Raw genomic sequence first — 25,955 nt, forward strand, 5'->3', positions numbered from 1 at the left:
CACATGAATATACACCTTCTTACATACATAGAAATAATGTATAAAGATATGTAGACATAGGGAAATGGGGAGAGAACAGTGTTCCAGGAAGAGACCACTGTCTGTGAACTCTCATGGTGGGAGTGAACACAGCATATACTAAAAACTGATGTGAGAAGAGACCAGAAAATGAGGGACAAAATGTTAAGTGACTCACTGATGGCATCATCTAGTAGCCACAGAACCTAAAACTCATATGTATCTGAACACAACTGGGTTGTTTTTCCCAGTCACACCACACTGTGCCTACACTTCAGATTTGCATGGCAAATAGTGGGCTTAAGTGGCATTTTTTTTACTGCTCATTTATTTATACAACTTTGGTTTGTCCCACAGGCACAGGCCGAAGCTTGTCTTTGGATCCATACCTCGTCCCGTGATATGCCAATTTGGTTTAATCACTTGGTTTAACAAGCTTTTCTGAATGTATAACCACGCCTGTGATTGGCAGGATGTTCAACCCTACACAATGTATCTGATCTAAATTGTTAGAGTTTTCTGAGCTTATAGATTTGTCCCAAAGGTATGTGTTTTTTACAATAAATGAATGAGTATTGAATACTCAAGGTATGGTCCAATAATACCCTGTTGTATAGTCCCAATGACAACTGGCTGAATCAGTTAAGAACTTTTAGTGGATTTTCCATTTTTTTAAAAAATGTTTTTAGTGTTTATTTATTTACTTTTGAGAGACAGAGAGGGAGCACAAGCAGGGGAGGGAGAGAGAGGGAGACACAGAATCAGGAACAGGCTCCAGGATCTGAGGTGTCAGCACAAAGCCTGACATGGGGTTTGAACCTGGGAACCATGAGATCATGACCCCCAGCTGAAGTCAGACGCTTAACCAACTGAACCACCCACCTGCCCCTCTTCCATTTTCTAAACTATGCCTCCCCCTTTAAAGACATGGTTCTTAGGGGTGCCTCGGTGGCTCAGTCAGTTGAGCATCTGACTTTGGCTCAGGTCATGATCTCATAGCTTACAGGTTCGAGCCCCACATCGGGCTCTGTGCTGGCAGCTCAGACCCTGGAGCCTGCTTCAGATTCTGTGTCTCTGTCTCTCTGCCCCTTCCTGCTCACACACTCTCTCTCTAAACATATAAATAAACATTAAAAATTTGTTTAAATGATAAAAAAAATTAAAAAAAAATAAAAATATCGTTCTTACCATCTACCTTTTTCTGCAACTTCCTGACTCACACTTTGCTGCTTTTCAAAACAGGTGATATATCCATGAACATACTGGATAAAGAGAAGCAGACTCTCCAGGTTAATGTGAAAGCTGCGATGAATTTATAATCAGAGGACAAGAGTTGTTGTGTGATTCCCTTCTCATGCAACAGAAAACCAATTTACTTAATTGCCTGTGCTTAAGCGTAATGTCATCTTGTATGGCTTACTCTTTTATACTGATGGGAGAATATTAAGTTACTAATGGCGTAAGTCCATAAAAAAAATTCATAGGCCATGAACTAGCATGCTAGAAAAAGAACAGATTTGGCAGGCGGTAGCATTAATTTATGAAATGTCATGTTTTAGATACCTGACTCTTGTAAACAGATGATTTTATACCTGATGTGGGCCCTATCATTCAACTAAGAACAGGTAAATTACATTAAAACCTCAAATATTCTTAACTCCAAGCTCCTCTTATAGAAAGCAGTCATCTGGCTCAGTCCGAAGTGAGCACTTCCTCAAGAATGTTTGATGAATATTAAAATCAAATTACTTTGGGCTTTTAGTCTCTCGTTATTTCTTTAGCATTAGTGAAAATAGAGGACACTCTATGCAATAAAACACCATCAACAATTTAAAATCCAGGTAAATCACAAACACCGTTATCTACACTAGACAGCAAAGGTAACTAATGTTTCAAATCTAAGAACTAAGGTTAGGACAAGAGCTGAGTTAGAAAAGAAGCTTTTTCCAGAATTGATAATGGGACTTTATGAAGGTAACATTCTAGTCTTTTCTCTTTTCCTTTGCCTTCCCTCAGGGAAAGGACGAACCCTAAGCATGGAATAGAGTTGCCTGAGAATACTGGCATACGCCTTTTCTTACTGCGACAGAAGAAATTTGTGACTTTTTTTTTTTTTTTTAAAAAAAGGGTATTTAAAGTAATGGTGAAAGAAATGCTAGTAAGTTGTAGCCACTGGTGAAGTCCTCCCAGGCCTTGAATTGGTCAGAATAATTAGAGAAACCAGAACTTCTAAAATGGAATAAGCCAGGTAAGAGAAAATAGAAAAGGCAATGAAACTGCACATAACTGCGGCTGGTATCTAAACATCACCATTTTTTTATTTCTTGTAAGAAACCATCTGCAATGTTTACTAGGGCTGCTGTAACTAAGTGACACAAACTGGGCAGCTTTAAACAACAGAACTTTATTCCCTTTACAGTTCTTGAGGCCAAAAGTCTGAAATCAAGCTCCCTTTCTAAAATCTCTAGGATAGGACCCTTCCTTGTCCCGTCTGAACTTCTGGAAGCTCTAGGCATTCCTTGGCCTATGGAAAGATAGCTTTAATTTCTGCCTGCATCTTCACACTGGCCCTTCCCCTCTGTGTCTGTGTCTTTTTTTTTTTTTTTTTTCTAATTGTATTTATTTATTTTAAGACAGAGAGAGAGAGAGAGAGAGCGCGTGCACGCACGCAAGTGGGGGAGGGGTAGAGAGAGACACACATCGAATCTGAAACAGGCTCCAGGCTCTGAGCTGTCAGCACAGAGCCCCACGCAGGGCTTGAACTCACAAACCACGAGATCATGACTTGAGCTGAAGTCGGACACAACCGACTGAGTCACCCAGGAGCCCTGTGTCTGTGTCTTTACGTGGTGTTCTCCCTATGTTTGTGTCCAAACTTCCCTCTTAAATTTTTTTTTTCATTGAGGTAGAGTTGACATACAATATAATATTAGTTTCAGGTGTACAACATAGTGATTCTCCAGTTATATACATTACAAAATGCTCACCACAATAAGTGTAGTTAGCTTCTGTAACCATACAAAGTTATTATAATATTATTGACTCTATTCCCCTACACTGGATTTTTCGTCCCCACGACTTACTTATTTTCTAATTTCAAGCTTGTACCTCTTTATCCCCTTCATCAAATCTTCTTCTTATAAGGACATCAGTCATATCGGGCCCATATCGGGCCCATTCTACTCTGGTAGGACAACACTACAACTTAACTAAATGTATCTGCAACAGCCATAATTCAAATAAAGTCACCTTCTGAGGTACTGGTGTAAAGAAATATATTTTCTGCACCTCGTTTACTGTCAACTACCACACTCGTACTTAGAACACAGCACAACACTTCTGACACCGTGTGTGTGGGTTCTCCACACCAAGCAATCCTTGGACACAAGTTGGATGCCTTATAATTCAGTTCTGATGCTATCTGCCTGGAGTTGGCACTGGATCCCATGAGTTAAGAGCTGAGTCCCAGAGGACTGGCCACCATTTAGACACCAATCACAAGTCTCAGACACTTACCTAATCTTCTGATCAACTAGCTGTAAATCGGGGTTCCCATGGCGCTCTGCTTGGGTTCAATTATTTGCTAGTACAGCTCTCCAAACTCAGGGAAAGATTTATCTACATATATCTGTTTATTGTAAAGGATATATATGTAAGAAAGGGTGCAGATGAACAGCCAGATAAAGAGGTTCATAGGATGATGTTCAGGAGGGTCCTGAGTGCAGGATCTTCTGTCCCAGGGGATTTGAAGGGTGCCACCCTCCTGGCAGGTAGATGTGTTTACCACACCAGAAACTTACAAAACTCCACACTTTTGGGATTTTTGTAGAAGCTTTATCACAGTAGGCCTGATCAATTATGAACTCAATCTCTAGCTCCTCTTCCCTTGTCAGAGGACGAGTGATAGAGCTAAAACTTGCAAGCTTCTAATCATGGTTTTTCTGGTGACCAGCCTTCATCCTCACGCTGTTCAGCAGTTCACAAGAGTCACCTCATTAGAACAAAAAACTTCCTATCACCCACGAAATTCCAAGGGTTTTAGGAGCTCTGTGGCAGAAACTAGGGGCAGTAACCAATATATTTTATTATTTCACAATTAGACTTCAGGACTTAATCTTTTCTGGGGGCTGGCAAACAATTGAAGTCATAACATTACCCTTTTAAGTTGCACACGGTACTAATGCGTTGTTACACCTGTCTGTATGTGTATCTACATTTAATAAAAAATAAAATCTTTGTCAAAAGAATACAGCTGAGTTGTCCATCGTGTCATTTTTGTTTTTAATTCAAAGGACAAAACTTGAACTCTACTATATACCATTGACGTCTTAGCCAAACAGAATGAAGCTCTCCCTGAGTCAAAATGAAGAGGCCTCCAAGGGCAACTGGCCTTGTGATTCTGGATTCACAGACATATGCCCAGCTGGAGGGGAGGGGGAGGGTCTGCTCTTAGTTTGTGTGGCCCACCAAACACTGTGGTCACTTCTTTTTATTTTTTAAAGTTTATTTATTTATTTTTGAGAGAGAGAGAGCAGGGCAGGGGCAGAGAGAGAGGGAGAGAGAAAATCCCAAGGAGGATGTCAGCACAGAGCCTGATGTAGGGCTCCAACTCGTGAACCGTGAGATCATGACCTTAGCCGAAATCAAGAGTCAGATGCTTAACCAACTGAGCCACCTAGGCACCCCAGCACCGAGTCACTTCTTAACAGTTCTCCTCAAAGTATCAGTTCTTCCTTGAAATCTGTAATTATTTCTGAGATAGAACCATCACAAATGAGGAGAAAGAGTGGAACGTAAGAAAATATTTGTGTTTTGGGCACATACAGATTTAGGCTTGAATCTAGGTTCCATAGTGTCTAGCACAGTGACCCCAGGAAAGTTAATAAGCTTTTCAAATCCTTAGTGTGTGCACCTGTGAAATGAAAATCCTCACTGCTAATGCCCAGAGTGATTTCAAGGATCAACGTGGATAAAGCTCCTGGCTTGATACAAAGGAGGCACTGAGTAAATGTGACTTGGTTCAACTTCATAATATATATGGCAAGTTGAAAGTCAACACCTTATAAGAAAACTTTCTTCTTCCATAGGGTGCTAGTGACCAAATTTTCATGGTGATATGTATAATTAAGTATTTAATATAAATACAACAAATATCACTTTTAATTAAAATTATAATTCACAGGTAGAAGTCACTGTGTTTGCTTTCTGGTAACTACAATAATAAAATTAGATCACAACAGAACTGGGAATGAAGATTTACTCACAGTGCAAACATTCTCAAGCATCACATATGTGCCAGGTGTTCTTTTAGGGATGAAGGGACACAGCCACAGGTGATAGAAACATCAGGAAGGAAGTGGCACAACTTACCCCACCAACTTTCTCAAAGTGAGATCCATCTTTCTTAAAATCTGTGAGGGCTCCATTGAAATACCAGGTAAACATGATGTCTAGCAAGGGATCATGTTGCACTTGGCACGGCAAAATGACACTTTCGCCAACAGAGACATCCATGTTGGATGGTGCCAAAGTTATTCTCGTTGGTTCTGTTAAGGGAACAATAAAGTTTTAAATAAAATTGTAGTGTTTTTATTTTGATGAAAGCATTTTCACAAGCTGATTGCTAACCTAACATGTAGTGTGCATAATTGAAAGTCTTCAACATTAATATAGACATTTTTATGCAGATTTGTAATGTATTTCTTTGGATCCACAAATTCTTGTTAAAAGAATTAGGAAATTTGAATTTATAGGATACATCAGTTTAAAAATTAAAGTCACCTGTAAACAAGGTTCTAATACTACTACAAAATCAATTTTAACTTAGTTTTACTGCTTTGTGAAATATAGGGGTAGAAAGAGAAACCACTGAATTTTCACTAACTTTGAATGGCTCAAATGCATTACTACCAAAATTTAAATACACTCAAACATTTGAAAGGCCACACAAAAGACATCCAGAACAGGTACTGTAAGAGGGATACTAAGTTAAAATGCTAATTAAATGCCTGTTTTTCCCCAAATGTCCACATGTGCATTTCTTTCTTCCTATCATTAACACAGCGCTTCCAGCTGTTCTGAATTAAACTTCTTTTGACCCCACTTTTCCATTGCTACTCATTTGTTGACTCCATATTGCAGCAAAAGTCCTCCAAAGAATCATTTATGTATACTGTCTACAATTCCTCTAGTAAATTCTCTCTCTAATCCACTCTTGTTAGGCTGTGGCTTCCCGCAACTTATTTGCTTTTAAGGTTCCCAGGAATCACCCTGTTGCAAACCAGTTGCACATTTTTCAATTTCATGTACTTAATTGACGTTTCAGCAGTATTTGCTCCCTTTCATCACTGTCTTCCTGTCAGTTCACTTTCTTTGCTTGGTTTCTGGAACACGAAACCCTCTTTGTTTTCCAGTACTGTGCTGGTCACTGCTTTGTGGTCCCTCTTCTTTTCCTACATCTCGTAATGTTAGATTGCCTCAAGCTCAATCCTTGGTCTTCTTCTTTTGTCTTCACTCACTCTTGGTGATTTTATCTAGACTTCTCTTTTCAAGTACTTATCTGTATGCGAACAACTCCCAAGTGTGTGTTTCTATCCTCTATCTGATCTCTCCTTTGAATTCAGGCACAGCCAAATGCTAATGCTTTGGCTAAAGAAATGTAAGATGGAGCTATGTGTGGCACTGACAGGCAGAAGCCTGGAAAAAAGTAAGAGGCCATCTGAAACGTAGTCTTTCCTCTTCCACTGTGATGGGCAACGTGCAAGAGAATGGAGGCACCAGGACCCTTTATTCCTTAATGTAGACAGCATAGCTGACCCACCATGGACTGTGACATAAGCAAAACGTATTAGCTTATGCTAATATTGTTGTTAATGGCAGAATACTGTGGTCTGCTTTCCACAAACAGAGCTTGGTGAACATTTCACATTTACCACATCCAAACTGAACTCCCGATCTGCCTCCTCCCCAAAGTGTGCAATCCTCAGCCTTTTCAATCTCAGTTGTTTTGATGGTCATTCCTTCTGTTATTTGCCAAACGCCCTGCAACCATCCTTGTCTCCTTTCTTTCTCTTGGGCCTCATTGGTCAGTAACTCCTGTTGACTCTGCAAGCCCAGTATTTGCAGAATCTGATCCTTTTCCATCAACTCCTCTGTTGTCACTTTCACTTGAGTCATTATTGCCTCCTGCCTGGTTTGCAGCCATGGTCTTCTGAGATCTCTCCAACTTCTACTCTTGATTCCCCACAGTCTGTTCTCATCAGAGCAGCTACACCAAAAGTTTAAAAATATATTTTACATCATGCCACTCTCTGCCGATTTGCACCAGCCTCTACTTTTCACTTCTACTAAAAGCCAAAGTCCTCACAAGGCCTACAAAGTTCTTCCACGATTTTCCCCCAAGGAATCTATTAGTTAACTCCTCTATGTCCACAAAATCTCTGCCTAATCTCTCTTTCTCACTGGGCGTACTCCAATCACCATCTTTCTGCTCCAGCTGACCTCTCCCACACACTACTCTGTATTTTCTCAATTGTTTGCATTTTTTCCCCTTGGATAATTCCCTCATTTTTTATTCTACTGTGTATTTTCTTTCTACCTCCAGTAGAAGGTAAAATTCATGAAGGCAGAATCTTTATCCGTTTATTTACCAACATAAGTCAAACACTGGACACACAGCAGGTACCCATTTTTTTTTCTCAAATATATAAACAACATATATGTGCAACTGTAAATGACTCTCATTGATGGTAAGGATTGTTTCATGGACGTCAAAAACTCCAGAAAATATCAATGATATTGTGCAAGAGTACATTCAAAAGATCTGACATAACAGAATAGCATAAAATTAGGTCATCAGCATATGCTATTTGTAATTCTTTTGCCTATCGTACTTGCACATAACTGATATGTTCCCCAGTGCGTACTATGGTATGTAAAGAAATAATAAGAATTGTTCTCTTTATTTCCACCTGTTAAAAATAACAGTGCAAACACAGGTTCTATCTTCATAGTGCACTGCATAGTATAAACAATCTGGTTTTTTCTTTGCTCTTAATAACATACCATCCAGCCCATCTCTACATAAAGCAATCTTTGGGAAATGTACCTACCAGTAACAACCAAGCGCGTTGTGCCATTTGCTTTCCCAAACTGGTTTTCTGCTATGCAGGTATAAGTTCCAACGTCAGCTTTAGTCACATTGACTATTTGAAGTCCTCCGTCTTTTAAAAAAGAAATTCTAAAGAAAATACAAATTAGACAAGTAAGTGTATATTAGTCATTTTCCCCAAATAGCAATTTTTGTAAAAGTATTGCCTTAAGCTAGTATTTTTATTTATTTTTTATTTATTTTAATGTTTATTTTCAGAGAGACAGAGACAGCGCGAGTGGGAGAGGGGCAGAGAGAGAGGGAGACAGAGAACCCCAAGCAGGCTCTGCACTGTCGGTCAGAGCCCGAGGCTGGGTTCGAACCAACGAAACTGCGAGATCATGACCTGGGCCAAAACCAAGAGTCGGATGCTTAACCGACTGAGCCACCCAGGCTCCCCTTAAGCTAGTATTTTTAAGTCCAGTCCTTAGCCTTCTTGGAAATAAAGAAAATTAAAAGAAAAGTTATACACATACACACATGTGCACACGCGTGCACACACACGCACAAAGAGCTGAGTAAGAAAAGATGCTCTACCGATTGGAACCTTTCTTGATATTTTTTATGCAGCCCTACTTAGCAGCATTACTTAACATTACACTTACTTTCAGGGATGCCTTTATCAAATAAGTGTGAAATGTTTTCTAAAAATATATGGTGTGGTAGATTGCTCATGATGGGTTAGCCTTGTAAGTTTGGAGAAAATAGAAAATAGACAGGACACTAACTCGCTTAACTTTAAAACAGTTCATGAGAAAGGAGAAACTCTCTTTCCTTTACATAATGAACTTGGGAGAGTCACATTTGACTCCATATAAACTCAAATTTTACAAAATCACACATTTATGGTCACCTGTGAGCTACTGCAAAGAATCTGGGCAATACAAATGAACATTACATTAGAGTTTCTGAGCATATGCTTAAGATACTTAAGGCTTTTGCATCTAACTAATTCATTAAGGAAATACAAATGAGTGCCTTACACGTGCTAGGCATTATGAGAGTCTCTGGGATTACAGTGTGAGCAAGAAAGAAAGTCTCCACCTTCACGGAAATAAGTCTAATGAGCAGCTTACACAATAAATAAGTGAGAGAAGTTCAGATATTTAGGAAATACTCTGAAGGAGACAAACAGGATGACACAATAAAGAGTCAGAGCTATAAAGAATGTTCCCTTGATAGGGTGCTTCAGAAATGCCTCTGACAAGAGGTATCATTTGGAATAAGAATAAAGAATGAGAAAGGGTCTATCCGTCATTAGTCAGATCCATGAATCTTTACTGCCTATCTTGTAGACCTGTAATTATTCTCCTTTCTTTGAATTCCTAAAATCTTCACTACCCATATCATTCATTTAACACTTAGGATGCCTTTTATCTTGTATGGTTCATATCTTTGGTATCTGAGTGTCATATCAATCTAAAGAGAGGGTAAATTTCTTAAAAAGGTTTCCAACCCCGAGTCAGCATGACATGATATATAGTAAACCATGGTCAATAAGTGTTTGCAACTTTTAGGCTATACAGTAGATATGAAAGGACGCTGAGGACCTCAGACTATGATGGGATGATCTCAACTCAATTTCTGGATATTATCCTGTTTGATAGAAGATATTGAGGCAAGTGTCAGAAGTGTGGACAGTCTGAGTTTATGTCTCAAAAATATACAAGATATATCTTTTATATTACATATAACTATTTTTCATGTCTTTTATATTACATATACATGTACATTCCTTTGATGGCCTGTCATTCACATTCACTCAAATCCTAGTTCCATTTTCTTGAGTGAGAAAGTGGTGGAATCAGAGGCAGCACACACAGACCTGCTCATGATTCTAGGCAGAGTATCCATGAATGTTTGTTGCTCAGGTTGATTTGTTGTTTGTTTGTATGTCAAGAAATGTTTGAAACAAAAGGGTTTGAGAACAATGCCCTAGAAAGCTAATCAGGGAACACAGAACATTGTATTTTAATTTGAGGAGCAAAGCAGAAAGGTTAAAAATGCCAAGAACTTTCCTAGGTAGCTGGGACAAAGGTGCTTTATCTGATTTCCTTCATGGAACCCTCACCACTTTACTGGGTATGAAAAGCAGGCTGATCACTTTTCTCAAAGAGATGATCGAAGAAAAATCACTTTATACCTTAGCATATCAGAGAACAAAGATTTTCTTAGACAGTGTGCAATAATAATTGAAAGAGGAGACTCTGCAGAGGGGCACAAGCAAATAAAACACTTAGGATATGGAGAATGTTTTCATAAACATAGGGAGTAAACGGAAACAAATGTGAATCTGATCATGTAATTCTGCTATAACCCTCATCCCTGGCTTAGACCGCTTCTCTGGCATTACACTGCCTATAGGAGAAAAATTACATCCTGAGCCCAATACCTATTTTTCATTGGGACCCTACCTCTAACTTTGGAAGGCCTTGTGAATTCTACCCCTTGTTTGCTTTTCTCCAGTCACAAATACCTTCTTTTAAATGCTTTTATGCTTCTTATTGTCTTGGGACCTTTGTGCACACTATTTCCTATGTGTAATTAATGTGTACTTATCCTTCAGATTTTGGCCACTTTCCTGAACCATGGGTCAGATTAGGTGTTCCTGTAAATGATGATAGATCTCCTGTGCCTTTTTTACAGCATCTGACAACTGGCCAATTACATATTTGTGTGCGTCCTTGACTAATTTCTTCCCCTAGTAAGCTCAGAAACTGTAAGCTCTCTGGAGGTAGGAAGAGTGTCTAGACAGTGTCTGAATTACTCACTGTTAAACTCCTAGAGCCTCGAACCATTTCTGCCATGGACTAAATGTTCAAAATTAATACCTGTTGAATGAACAAATGACTGTGCATTTAGAGAGTCACTACAGAAGAACTTGGATTAGTGAAGGCAGGTTGCAGAGCATTGAAGACATTGTAAATTTCAAGGAAATAAATTCAGAAAGTGTGTAAACTATTAGACACATACACATATATTATACACATATATGTGTGTATACACACACACACACACATATGCACATGTATATGCATACAGTTTACCCTTGAACAACATGGGTTTCAACTGTGTGGATCTATTTATTTGCAGATTTTTTTCAATACAGTATAGTACTGTAGATGTATTTTCTCTTCCTTATGTTTTTTTTTTTTTTAAATTTTGGAGAGAGAGAAAGCATGATTGGGGGAGAGAAGCAGAGTGAGAGAGAGAGAGACAGAGAATCTCAAGTAGGCCCGACACTTGGAACAGAGCCCAGTGCAGAAGTTGATCCCATGACCCTGGGATCATGATCTGAGCTAAAATCAAGAGTCGGATTCTCAACTGACTAAGTGACCCAGATACCCCTTTTCCTTACGATTTTCATAATAATACTTTCTTTTCTATAGCTTACTTTATTATAATACAGTAAATAATACATATAATATACAAAATATGTGTTGTGTAAGTTATTGGTAAAAGTTATTAAGACAATAGCAGGCTCTTAGTTATGTTTCTGGGGAATCCAAAGTTACACTGGATTTTCCACTTTGCATGGGGTTGGTGCCCTTAACCCCCAAGTTGTTCAAGGGCCAACTGTGTAAATATATAAGCAAAACAGAGAAAGATGAGACAATAGAAGGCAGGATGAGAGAATTTAGAAATTCCTAGGATAAGAGGACTACAAATGTACTTTTACTATGAAGGAAGAAATTAATTAGAGGGAGGGATGAAAGTAAAGTGGGGGAGAGAGGGAAGGAGGAAGGAAAAGAAAGACAGTGAGACTCAAGTACTTGAGAAAAGTCTCAGACTGAGTACAAACGAGGGCAATGCTCCCGATCCATGATGATTGCTAATCCTATGTGTAAAACCTTTTGGCCATGACCCTCAAAGAGAATAGGATGTGACCTAGAGCACTGCTCAATAAATTTTACCTACTGTTGCTATCAAAAAAAAATTTTCCAGCTTTGCTGGAGATGCTAATATGTAAAGACAGCAAGCTAGAAGATGATATCAGAAAGTCTTAAAGACATTTAAATAGTGGGGCAACTTCATCTGTCCTGAGTTAGAGGGTGGAGGTAGAACTGGAAGCTCCAGGAAGCTGGGCAATTGACCACTTCCAAGATTAGCAAGCATGAAACCAAAGTAAAAAATGTCTCTGGTTGACTGAACAAATACTCAGCTTCAGCTTCGACCTTCTGATTTGGGTATCACACAATGGAGACAAGCCATTTCAGTACCTTCACATGCTATGAATTAGTGTAAGAGCTAAACTTCCAATACAATATAGAACCATTAGGAATATTGGAAGAATCACAAAACCTGTAGTGTGTAAGGTTTAATAGCTGTAAATGAACAATCCTATCCTCGTGACTATGCTGAGATGAGGAACCGTTTCAAAAGCAAGGCTAACAACTCAGGAATCACACGGACTCCAAAACAAACATACTGACTCTCAAAGAATGCAAACTCTGTACATTGTAAAATTTTGAGCTAATTGGGTATTTTCTTCCTAAATTGGTTCTTCCAGTAAGATCCAAGAGGCCCACAGGGCATCTCACACAACATAAAAATAAACAATATTCAGTAAATGGATGGAATAATTGTTTCTCAAAAGAAAACCTTCAATAACCCAAGCTTCCCTACAGAGATCCAAAGTGAAAATTTTATACCACTTCAGTATAAATGAAATTGCTTTCTAAGCTTTCTGGGAGCACGTTTTGCTGCAAACGGATAGAGCTGAAAATGTAGATAACAATGAGTAACTCTAAGTCTTGGCACAAAAAGTTAAACAAAGATTTATGAGATTAACATTAAGAAATGGGGTACTCCAGTTTCCTTTGAAAAATGCAGACTTTAAATCACTGTGGCATTTTAACTCCTTGATCAGTTTTACAATATACCTTTATATATCCCATTTTATTACTCTTTCCTTTTGTAATAAAAGAGGTTAATTATTTCACTTAACTTTGTGCAGTCTATGGTTAGTTTGGGATAAGTACACTTAATTGCTCTCAGCTGCTCTAATGGTCCATTCTGTAATGCAGTGATGGCATTGAATTTGACTGTTAAGCAACACTGTTTGTTCAGAAAGTTGACTGTTATCTAGGCAACACTCACCTCTACTTTATGAAGATATATAATCATCCATAATAACACAGTGTGTTTCAGAATGCAGAAAGTGTGGTATATCATGCATACAAGGCAGGATTTCTGAATACATTGTTGCACCTTTGCCTGTGTTCTGAATATTACGGTAATTTATTCAACTTGAATTTTAACAAACATGCTGCAACTCTACATTTTCTCAGGAAACACATCTCAGTGGAGATGAAATCACATGAGATCGTAATGATTAAACTAGCTGTACAGAAAATAACAAACCTATTTTGGACTTCACTGTTCAAGTACATATTCAAAAAGATGGATGCTTACAATTAGCCATAAGAGAAAAGTACTCACAATGCATATATTACAGGATAAATAATGACAGTTAAGAAAAACAAGTATAAATTGATGAAAATGCATGAGAAAATAAGTGTCGGTGTAAAAGAGCACCGAGCGTAATGTTCTCATTTCCAGCTCCCTCTCAGCCCCAAATGCTTGGTGAAATAACTTCTGCCCCCTGAGTTCAAAGATAACGTACACACACTATTTAGGAAAATAATATTAGAATTTTCATTCTTTTAGCTGTGCCATTTTGGGCTTTCGTCTTATAAATTCAACAGTGTTAGGTTAGTGATTTATTGGTTGGCACATCTCCAAGGAAAAGAGAGGCAGAGCGGAGAAGATTCGGCAGTTAATTATCCTATTTTTGAACAAGCAGTAGGCTAATAATATGCGGTGTTGTTATTTTGTTGGACACACACATTACATGGAACAGGCACCCAAGGTCCTAGAGAAATGTCCTTTTTTCATATCAATGAACGTTGCTTCATATCCATAAGAAGAGAATCGAATATACAGGAGCATAATTATTACTTTTATAAAACCTTTCCAAAACCATGTCTATCATGACAAATACATCTAGAGCTAAATTTTTGTTATAACAGTGATGCAATAGGTTTTCTTCTAAAATGGAATCAAGCCAAAAGAACAATAGGCCCCTAAAAGGGGATTTCCACTTCAAATTGTTATATAGAAGTACTCATCTAAGTAATTCATGGGCTAGAGGTAATTCCTTTGAAACATTCAAATCCTTATCAATGAAGTGTCTGCAAAAACGATAAATATTTAGATGTATGAGGGAGTAAAACAAACAAGGCAAATAAACAACTCTCCGATGGCTCACATATTTAAAAGAAAGTCTCAAAGGGAATACTTATTAAGGCTCAAAGGGTAGCCATACTTGACACTATTCTCCCTTGCGTGAGACAGAGACTCATAAGTGAAATCAAGGACAATCAAATGTCAGCTCTCTTGCTTATACTCCATATAAAGCTGATGAAAATTGCTTAAGTGAGTAGCATGGTTTCCTGATATTTCATCCCAGAATTAGACAGACCTAAGCACCTTGGCAAGGTGGACAACCCCAGGCCCGCCCTGTAAGCACAAGCTCCCTAACCGCATGGCAAAGAGAACAGCAAAATATATGCGTTCTCTGTAGGCAGGCAGACACCAAAGAGAAAGGAGGGGGCTGAGTTTTAATGTCAATGTTTTCCACTCAGTTCAAGAGTCAGACACTTTCTGTGGGGAGGGGTCGAAAAGTGATCCAAGTGTTACTTGCTTGGGTGCTCTTCTCAGAGTTTAGCCTCTCTGGAATGGAATTCACCCCCATCAAGAATACTAACATGCAAGACACGTTATGTGCAAAAGGAAAATTCAGTGACTCAAAGGATATGGAAGATGCCGGATATTTTTGGCTGTCCAGAAGTGATTCCTCTTTCTTTGGTAAATGACATGGATCTTCCTTTGGGGAATTCATTTCACCTCTTCTATGCAGTCTTGGTGGGGATATGTCTCAATATCCCCTGTGCTTTCCATACTGAGGGATAGATACATGACACAAATAGAGTTTCCCAAACTTTGTTGTATCCCAGTCACCTTGAGGACTCCTTAAAATACAGGTTGCTGGATCCACCATCACATTAGATCTGGGATAGGGCCCAAATATTTACATTTCTAACAAGTTCCCAGGTGATTTCTGGTGTGGCTGATATGGGAACCACACTTTCAGTAACAGTATTCTAAGCTATGCCCATTGGATTCTCCCTCCTTCAACTTTAATTCGGGACACAAAGACAAAAATGATGGTTCATTCCTTCCAGCCCTTGCTCTGAGAAGATGATACAATTCCTTCTGCCGGGATTTCTGGAGCCACCCAGTTTTCTATCCATCCTTGAGTCAGTTTCTGCAACTTATCTAATAATTCTGAGTAATATCCTTAAAATACTCCTCAGCTATAGTTCCCATATCCCTAAGGGATATATAAGCAAGTACAAGTTGGTGCCATGCACATAATATTTTTTCAATATATATTTGCTGTCTTAACCAATATGAAAGGTTCAGAGACAATCTTCTATAAAGAGAGTACAAAGTTTTATCACAAATCAGGAGTGGCCCCCGAAACACCTGCCGTGATATCATGCTCTTGCAACATAGGACGGTTTTGGCCCCACTATTCCAAATCCAAGGCCATCTTCTATTTTAGATACCCATCAATATATAAGTGGTCATTTACTTTTGCAGTGTGACTAACCTTGCTGAGATACAGAGTTCTTCGACTATTTGAAAAGTCTGGAGGACTCTACGCAGGACAAATACACATGCATACAAAACAATTACAACAGATGTGATAAAATTCAAGATGAATCATCTAAGGTTCTGTGGACACCACGTTGGCAGCTCCTGTTAGCAATTCAACTCAACCAATGATAATAAGATTGTGTTTGAAACCTCTCTGTCTTGGATGCTTCAGTGTTAGCCTTTTTAGATGCACCTTATCAAGATTTTCCTTCATGATGACTGTGTACATTTGGTGATTAGCTCCTTAAAAACTATCTTGCACAAAAATGGGGGGGTAATATAGACACAGAAAACTGGTGGTTGCCAGAGGGGAGGGTTTTGGGTGATGGGAAAAAGGGATGGAGAGGAATGGGAGGTACACGCTTCAGTTATGGAATGCTTAAGTCATGGGGATGAAAGGCACAGCATGGGGAACATAGTCAATGGTATTGTTATAGTATTGTATGGTGACAGATGGTAGCTACCCCTTTGGTGAGCATAGCCTAACATATAGACTTGTGGAATCACTATGTTGCACACCTGAAATGAACGTAACATTGTATGCCAACTATACCTCACTTATTTTTTATTTAAAAAAAATTAATGTTTATTTATTTATTTTTGAGTGAGGGATGGAGGGAGGGAGAGAGAGAGAGAGCAAGCAAGCACCGGGGAGGGGCAGAGAGAGAGAGGGGGAGACACAGAATCCGAAGCAGGCTCCGGGGTCTGAGCTGTCAGCACAGAGCCCAATGTGGGGCTCGAACGCACAGACCATGAGATCATGACCTGAGCTGCAGTCAGACTCTTAACTGACTGAGCCACCCAGGTGCCCCTCAATGAAGCCTCACTTAAAAAAAAAAAACAAAACAGTAATGTTGCATAGCTCAAGAATGTACAATTATCAGGCCACACATTCATCCATAACCTGGGGTGGGTCCCAAACTGTTTTCTGACAAAAATCTCAATCCTAATAATCTGTATTTTCTTGTCCCTCCACCATGCAGAGCTGTGATCATTGTCTATCACGCAGGTTCTGCTAAGCCACCACACCTTCAGTAAGATGATATAAACTTTAATACTAGCATAATTAACTCTTTAAGCACTGACTCTTCATTTTCATAGCAGCCCTTTCTGTGTACTCTAGGTTCTTGGCACTGAACATAACCTTGAAACAATTTCTCTTCCAAGCTTACTAAAAGCATACATGTGAGAAATAATATTCATGGAAAATTAGGAGAAATGTGGTCTATCTCTTTCTCAAGAACCTTGAGTCTTAATACTCAAAGTTACCCTTTGGATTGCGAAGACAAAGGAAAAAAATCTTTATTACTCATTGAGAAGTCACTTTCTTTTATTTTAAGAATGTTGACTGTTAGTACTACATTCCTCAGTGTTCTCTTCATGACAACCCATTGGATTCAGATATACACTTTTGTATATTTCTGCCTAGGACGAGTAGCGTTATCTCCTTATTAAATGGTTTCGCTTCACCATTTATGGACATCCTGAATTATATAATTGGCAGTATTTCTCTCTGTTCCTTTGTTAGCAGAAATCTCTGAGCCAAAATTGTGCATCTAAACAAAGTGAACAGATCTGTTGGCAAACATTTTGTAAACTTACTCAGACACTCACTCAACAAGTACTTATTGAACATGTACTATGGACCATGCTCTGTAATAAGCAGTAAGGATTCACTGGTAAGAATTCAGGCTGTCCTAATATAACTTACATTCTAGACAAATGGAATGCTGGCATTTTTTTTTTTTCTCCTCAATTTCTTCTCCTCAGTGTTCACTTTGTGTGTACATTTGATAAACTGTCTCAAGTTCTTTTAAGAATGAAATATGCTATGTGTAAATGAAATAAACTAGAATATAGAAGACATCAAGCTATTAAAATGAGGCTTGAGTAATAAAGAAATAATAAATATAGAGAGGTGAAAATATTTTAAGCACCTAGAAAAACATGTAATTTATATCAAGTTTTAAAATACTACCATTTTCCCAATTAAGTAAATTAACAAATACCATGGAAAATTAAGTGCCTAATAAAATCTTAAAGGTAAAGTTAAACATGTCTCTTTCTTTAGTATTTGAATGTAAAAGGCCAGGAAATAATTTTTTCCCAAACAAGATAGACTTATACATTCAACCTCAATTAAAGATTTTTTTTTCAGGATGGCATACTCACAAATGGTCAAATGCTTTCATCTTCCCACAGAAATGGCTCTAGCAATGAAATCTTCATTAAGATAGAATTTAAAAATATCACAAATAAAATCAGGGAGTGGAAAACAGGTTAAAGTGCAAATTGAATTGTTTTTAAGTTTGTTGGGCACTAGGAAATTTAACTCAGTGCACCAACTCATTAGAACTTACACAACAGATCCTAAATTATGAATAACTCCTTCTAGCATTGAAATGTGGGAGGTAGCAACCATCACCTCTGAAACACGTTTATTCTTTTTTATGGAAGTGGAATGGTACCTCACCTAATCAACTATCCATCCACTCATCTATCTACCCATAATTCTGTTAAGGGTTCAGCGAGGAGGAAGAATTAAAATATGGAACCTTTCTTATTTTCAGTACGAAGACTCAAGTAACCTTCTATGTAAAAAAAACAAAACAATTTTATGTATTTGTAAGACGTTATGGTACACTAAATAAGAAAATTATAGGTATTTTTAAGAAATGGAAGCTACTCAATAAAGAATGAAATTCACTTCAATAAATATTTTTTGAGGACTTACGATGCTCTAAGTGTTTTGGAAAATAAGACTAAGAACTAGCCCCTACCCTTTGAAAATTTACAGTCTAATGGCTGACGGGGAATACATATAACTCATGCACAACTAACTGTAAAATGTGACCATCTGGCATGAAATTTTTTATATCTAATGAACAAATTCATCCAACTCCGTTGTCAAAATACATAGTTTCTTCTTTTCTCCATTTCATTTACTATTACCCTAAATCAAGCCTCCAGTAAATCCTGTCCTGCCAACTACAACTGCTTCCTAAGCAGATTTTTTGCTCCCCTCCTTTCTTTCATTAATCCACCTTACACATGTCGGCCAGAGTTATCTTTTAACCAGATCATGTCACATCCCTGCATACAGACCTCCAATAACTTCGGGGCACCTGGGTGGCTCTGTTGGTTAAGCATCCAACTCTTGATTTCAACTCAGGTCAAGATCTCAAGGGTTTGTGGGTTCAAGCTCTGTGATGGACTCTGTGCTGATAGCAGGGAGCCTGCCTAAGGTTCTGGCTCTCTCTCTTTCTCTCTCTGCCCCTTCCCCATTCACTTCCCCTACTTGCTCACACATGTGCTCTCTCTCTCAAAAATAAATAAACATTAAAAAAAAAAGACCTCAAATGACTTCTTACTCTATTTAAAATAAAATCCAACATTTTTATCATGGTCTTTAAGGCTCTCATCTCTGAGACTTCATATTTTATTTATTTGTTTATTTTATTGTCTTTCTGAGACTTCATATTTTATTACTCTCCTGATTTACACATGACACCTCAGAGACACTGGCTTTCATCAATCTCATTCCCATCTCTAAGCCTTTGCCCTTTTGGGGTGTCTTCCCAGAAGGCACTTCTCCCAATTCTTGGCATGATCCTTTATTACCATTTAGTTATCTGCCCCAAAGTTACTTCCTTAATGACCCCTTTTCTTTTTTCTTTTCTCTTCTTTCCTTTCCTTTAGAAAAAAATTTTTTTTAACATTTATCCATTTTTGAGAGACAGAGAAAGGCAGAACATGAGCGGAGAGGGGGCAGAGAGAGGGAGACACAGAATCTGAAACAGGCTCCAGGCTCTGAGCCACCAGCACAGAGCCCGACACAGGGCTTGAACTCACGAACTGCGAGATCCTGACCTGAGCCAAAGTCAGATGCTCAACCGACTGAGCCACCCAGGCGCCCCTGATGCTTTTTCTTTAAAAACTCTATAAAATCATATATTTTTTTCATTATGGCTAAAAAAAAATATCTTTTTAACTTCTATGTATTCTTCCTCTCTCTTCTGGAATCTCTATGAGGTCTTTTCAGTTTATCTGCATTCTGTATTTCCCTTCTGCAAGTCCCATGAGGAAAGAACTGTGGCTGCCTTGTTCGCGTGGTTTCCTCAAAGCCCAGGGCATGATGTAGGTGTGCCAGAATGCACTTCCCAAAGGTGGCCACAGTTAGATTTTGCATCCCACATGCTCCCCTAGAATCTTGCTACTGTCTCATCAAGCGGTAGAGTCTAATTCCCCTCCCTGTGAATCTAGTTAGCTTGGTGATTCCCTTATAACCAGTGGAATGCTAGAAAAGTGAGGTGTTGTGTCTTCTGAGCCTAGGTGACTCATCTTCCATCTTGCTACCTTGAATATTCACTCTTGAACCCATCAGCTTCTTGTAAGCATTTCAACTCCCCAAAGCCACCATGTTGTAAGGAAGCCCAAACTAGTCCACGTAGAGATATCACATGGAAGGGCCTTGGGGCTGCCAAAGAGACCGCAGTGCATAGATAGCTCCCCATTCTTCTGGCTCCTGACTGCAATAATGGGAGACACCCTGAGAGAACACTTAGTCAAGCCTAGCCAAGCCTTTTCCCAATTCTGACCCACACAACAATGAAATCGAACAAAGTGACTGTTATTTTCCACCATTAGCTTTCAGAGTGATTTGTTATGCAACAGTAGTTAATGGGAACAGTGGATGTTAAATATTTGATGAATAAATGAATCTTGAAATGAACAAACATGTATGCAGCAGAGTCTGAGGCTATAAAAATAGATAAGCAAAAGGCTCTCTGAGAATCCAGGTAAGATGGCCTTCTGCACAAATAGTTATAATATGTCCTGTTAGATGATACAGTTGGATAAAGAAACCACAAGGGTAACACAGAAGAAAGAGAAATTAATCTTGCCTTCCTGGCTTGGGGGAAGGCTTCCCATTATGAGTAACAAAAAGCTGTACCTTGAGTGATAAGGAAGGGTTCTCTAGGTTGAGAAGAAAAGATATTCCAGACAGAGGAAATTGCAGGAGCAAAAAGGCAGGATGAAATGAGAATTTTGTTTCTTTCTCCCTTCTTTTAAAAATTATCAAAAGGCAATGGTATGCAGCCCTGTCCTCTAACTTGATAGTCTTAAAAATTTTTTTAACGTTTATTTATTTTTGAGAGAAAGAGACAGAGCATGAGTGGGAGAGGGGCAGAGAGAGAGGGAGACAGAACTGGAAGCAGGCTCCAGGCTCTGAGCTTTCAGCACAGAGCCTGATGCAGGGCTCGAACTCATGAGCAGTGAGATCATGACCTGAGCTGAAGTCAGGTGCTTTAACCGACTGAGCCACCCAGGTGCCCCTCTAACTTGATAGTCTTAAGAGTCAATATTCGTACTTTGAGAGAAAGCATCTGATTTTTCCTATCTTAAACATATTAGCAGAAAAAATGCAAAAGTAGTATGTAATGATAATACATGTTTCTATAATAGCATTAATATTTTTATTTTTTCAATTTTCATTGAGAAGTGGCATACAGAACATTGACTGGACTATTAGGCAAGTGAGTGTGGGATTTATGGGCTTGAGCAAGAAATGCCCTATGACCAAAGAAATGTGGTTTGGGTGATGACACCCAGTAAATAAACATTTATGCTGAGTATGGGTATGAATTAATTAATTTACCCACTTGTAACAAGCAACTGGCTTGAAGTAGATTCCAATGTCCAGCACATTTAAATTCATTAACCAGCTTTCTCCTACCAAAATCATGACACTGACAAAATATTTTAAAGTGGCCTTAACTTTTATAATTCTTAAAAATCAATCTGAGTTTTTACATGGTCATCTGCAAAATTTAGCAGATATGATTTATAAAAACAGCAATTTCTTTAATAACATTTAGGTAAAATTTATTTGTTTAGGAAGTTTAGATAATGGAAAACTCAACTGAGTGTTATAGAAAACAAATGTCTTTACTCACAATGTTTTTTTGATCTCCACACCCAACATGGGGCACGAACTCATAACCCCAAGGTTAAGAGTTGCACTCTCTACCAGCTGAGCCAGCCAGGTGCCCCTGCTCACATTTCTTTTTAACTCAGTCTTATTACTCCTAAAGCATCTGAGCAACATGATAAAAAAAGTTAATATTAAAAACGACATCAACAGGTGCTTTTTTGGAGAGCATATATATAGAAGCCACAGTAGGAGATGCTTTAAACATACTACCTTATTTTTATCTTTGTAACTAGACTCCACTGAGATAAAGAAATGTGAGAGAAATGGAGCAGGGACAGAATTGGAAATAATCTTTCCAAAGGAAACTTGGTCCTTTCTTTCTTTGTCAGGACAGGTCAGTATTTTTGTTCAACCTTTGCTAAGAGTATGTGCCAAGCAAATGTCACCTAACATACTGCCTAACTTTGCAATAAGAATTTCTGCAAAAGGGGCACCTGGGTGGCTCAGTTGGTTAAGCATCCGACTTCGGCTCAGGTCACAATCTTGCGGTTCGTGAGTTCAAGCCCTGCATTGGGCTCTGTGCTAACAGCCTGGAGCTTGGAACCTGCTTCAGATTCTGTGTCTCCCTCTCTCTCTCGGCCCTTCCCCAGTTAACACTTTGTCTCTCTCTCTCTCTCTCAAAAAATAAACATTAAAAAATTAAAAAAAAAAGAATTTCTGGCACAAATAAAGAAACAAGACTCAGAAATTAAATAACCTGTCTAGCTCCACCTAGGTCTTAAGTGAAAGGGCCAAAATCTGACACACACCTTTCTGATTCTGATGCTTTGCTCTTTCCATGTGTTACAATTAAATCAAGAAACAAATTAAACATAGATTTACCTTCATCTGACACAGTGAATAATGTGTACAGTATTTAGTATGCTGCATGCCCATTAGGCATAAATAATTGATGTAAATACTAATACAAGTACACATTCGGAAACTTAGATGTCCATAGTTAATGGGAGAAGCTCTGTGGGCATGTACTGGTGGTTGGCAGGTGGGATGCAGCAGAGAGGAAGTGATTGGGATGGCTTCCTAAGAGCCCATCCAAAACCAAAAATCTGGATTCCATTGATTCTTCTCTTAACTTCACTGTTAAGTAATAGCTTAATCTTCTCATAGGGTATGGGACTTAAGGGGCAAACGTGCCCTTTCCTCTTCCCTTAACAGCTGGAAGCATGAGAAAAATGGAGGTGTGGATTAGGGAACCCAGACAGGGAAGAGGGCTGCTCTCTATTCTCTAAGATGGTTGTATTTTTACCCAGCTATCTCAATCTCCCCTTTAATTAAAAAGATCTTCCGATGCTCATTTCCTTTGAAGGGAGAGAGATGGCTGTCTATGTGGGAAAGAACTCAGTTCAGGCTCTTTTATTTTCCTGATCATTTGTGAACTTCAGCACGGACACAATTGGAATGAATATGTAGTTTCGCCTCCTGTCTATGTCGTCAACCATTTTGTTCACATGGTGTTTTCCCTGCTCTTTTGTTCTGCTGGATTTTACATATCCTTCAAAACATAGCTCTGGGGGTGCTTCCTTTGAGATGCCTCTCCTTCTATGGAACTGCTCTCCCAATTCCCAAGGCTGAGCTGGCATGTCTTCTCTTTGCTTCTCACTGGCTTCTGTACACCTCCACTGCAGGCAAGGTGGCAATGTCCAGTTTATCCATCTTGTCCTGGAGGTGATTCCTAGCAGTACCCCCTTCCTCTTCTCAGTTTACAGAATAAATTATATGGTCACCTTGACCATATAGTCGATCCCAGTGTAACTGATGGCTAAGTTTTCCAAACTCTAAACAGATTGTGTTGTGGGCTCTTTAAGGGCCCTTCCTGTTTTGTATTCATCTGTGTATTAGTGCTGAGGGCAGCCCCCGCTGCTGAATAAAGATATGACAAATTAGTGGATAACACGAGTACCTTCCCTACAGACAGGGAGCAGGAATGTCAATCTTTACTCAACTAATAGCCAAGTCCTGAAAGTGGCAACATCACACATATTAAATAAAAATCTCCTTTGATCTTCTAAATTTACCACCTAGAGATTAATTTGGAACTAATGGTACAGAAGCAAAGAATTACCTGAGATTTTAGCTGTTTGCCCGAGGGTAGATTAACTAAAATCTACTGAGCTTCCATATCCATAGGGTAGTTGTGAAGTAACAGCTGTTTAGATGGTAGCCTTAGGATGAAGGGGAAGATAACAAAATCCAGCTCTTTGGGTGAGAGGGGGTAACCGAAGGCAGATAGACAAGGGAGCAGCATTTTGAACAGTATGAAAAAAAATACAGACTCTCCTGTGATAAGAGAGAGAGGAGCCAAGACATGTGGTTGAATAGGGAAGGGACGGAGACTGAAACTTTGGCAAAGGTATCATTCTTCTTCGTCTAAGAGCTTGAAATAAGGGGAAGCACCATCTAACAGATTTGCTGAATAGTAACAGAGCTCCTAGACACATCTTTACAAAGCAAGAGTGTGGTGACTAGTAGTAGCAGGAGCAGAAATGCCAAGTGGTTCTTGCTCTGACAGAATTATTTTGGTTACTGGCAAAAGTTTTGATTCTGCTTCTAAGAGCTGTCATGGAATTGCTCAATGTTTTACAGAAGGCAAAAGTGGCCTCCTGGGAGCATTTCTTGAGCCCTTAATTTCTTTAAGCTACTCACAAATTCAGGATGAGGTGAGTGTAAGATTGCATGTAAAATTTTGCTTAAAAAAACGAAAGTATAATTTATATTTATTGTAATTCACTTTTGGTATGCAGTTCGGTGAGTTTTAACAAATCAATGTGGACATGTAACCACTGTCACAGTCAAGACCTAGAATAATTCCCTCACCCCTGAAAGTTCTCCCAGGTGCCTAAACAGTCAACCTCTCCATCCACTCTGGCAACAGTGATCACTGTTTTTTGTCTCTAAAGCCGTACTTTTTTCAGCAATGTCATATAAATGGATTCATACAGCACATCATGCTCATTGCACTTGAAAGCCAGTTTCTAAATATATGTAAAATGTATGCTAAGAATTGGTTAATACATTTTAAAAGCATTGTGTGGATTATGGCTATTAATATTTGGAAAAAAACCCTTTACTATTTTTCTTTAAAAAGCATTTAAACTTCTATAATATTAAATGCTGCCTAGAACATATGAAACAATTTTAATGTGTTTAATTAGAAGTAATGGGCCATTCTTTGACTTTTTTTGAATTGAGGCTATTGCAATAAAATATTTACTACTGTAAGTAATAGCATTCAACTGAAAGCCCTATTTTTAAAAATAATTGGTTAATGCATTTTAAGTACCACTAAGTGATACAGAAAAGCTAACCATTCTTTAAAATATGCCAACTGGCTATTTCTTCTTGAATACCATGCCTGCTCGCATTCTCTAGAGTCTTTTCCAATTTTACTTTGCTTAAGGAGAAAAAAACATTCTATTTTCACTCCAGTCTTTTTTGAAAATATGTGGATTATAAGCCAATGAATGAATGAATCAAAGAACAGTAAAACACCAACACTTGGTGTAATACCACTGAACACTCAAAGGGGCAGGGCATTTCTGTTTATTCAGAAACCGCTGTTTCCTGCAGGGAGAAAAAGCACAGTAACTTTTCTCAGTACTGGATGATACAGATATAAAACAAAACAACAAAATAGCAAACAACAACAACTTTGCCCAGTCCCGATGCTAGTAATTTCAAAGGTTAGAATATTTGCATACTAGGAGACTTATGCCGACTTTTACTTAATAAATCGATTCTTTTGCTCCTATCTATCTATCTATCTATCTATCTATCTATCTATCTATCTATGTATCTATCTATTTATTACATATAATTTGTTGTCAAGTTGTTTTCCATACAACACCCTCTGTTCAACCCAACAGGTGCCCTCCTCAATGCCCATCACCCACTTTCCCTCTCCCCCATGCCCGATCAACTGTCAGTTTGTTTTCAGTATTTAAGAGTCTCTTATAGTTTGCCTCCCTCCCCCTTTTTAACTATTTTTTCCCTTCCCCTCCCCCATGGTCTTCTGTTAAGTTTCTCAGGCTCCGCATATAAGTGAAAACATACGGTATCTTCTTTCTCCGC

General features: G+C 38.6%; 1 protein-coding gene across 3 annotated transcripts in view; it reads right to left on the reverse strand.

Annotated features, from left to right (window-relative positions):
- Nucleotides 1-25,955, reverse strand: part of CNTN3 (contactin 3) — a 339,239-nt gene that overhangs the window by 57,675 nt on the left and 255,609 nt on the right. For all 3 annotated transcript variants that reach the window (XM_019428460.2, XM_019428459.2, XM_019428458.2), the window contains exons 12-13: nt 8,130-8,257; nt 5,389-5,564 (exon numbers count right to left, since the gene is read on the reverse strand). In XM_019428460.2, the coding sequence (XP_019284005.1) occupies nt 5,389-5,564; nt 8,130-8,257 (304 nt within the window). The remainder of the gene's footprint in view (nt 1-5,388; nt 5,565-8,129; nt 8,258-25,955) is intronic.

Source organism: Panthera pardus, unplaced genomic scaffold (genome assembly GCF_024362965.1).
Source record: "Panthera pardus isolate Hobbes unplaced genomic scaffold, ASM2436296v1 HiC_scaffold_8, whole genome shotgun sequence".
Classification (NCBI taxonomy): Eukaryota; Metazoa; Chordata; class Mammalia; order Carnivora; family Felidae; genus Panthera; species Panthera pardus.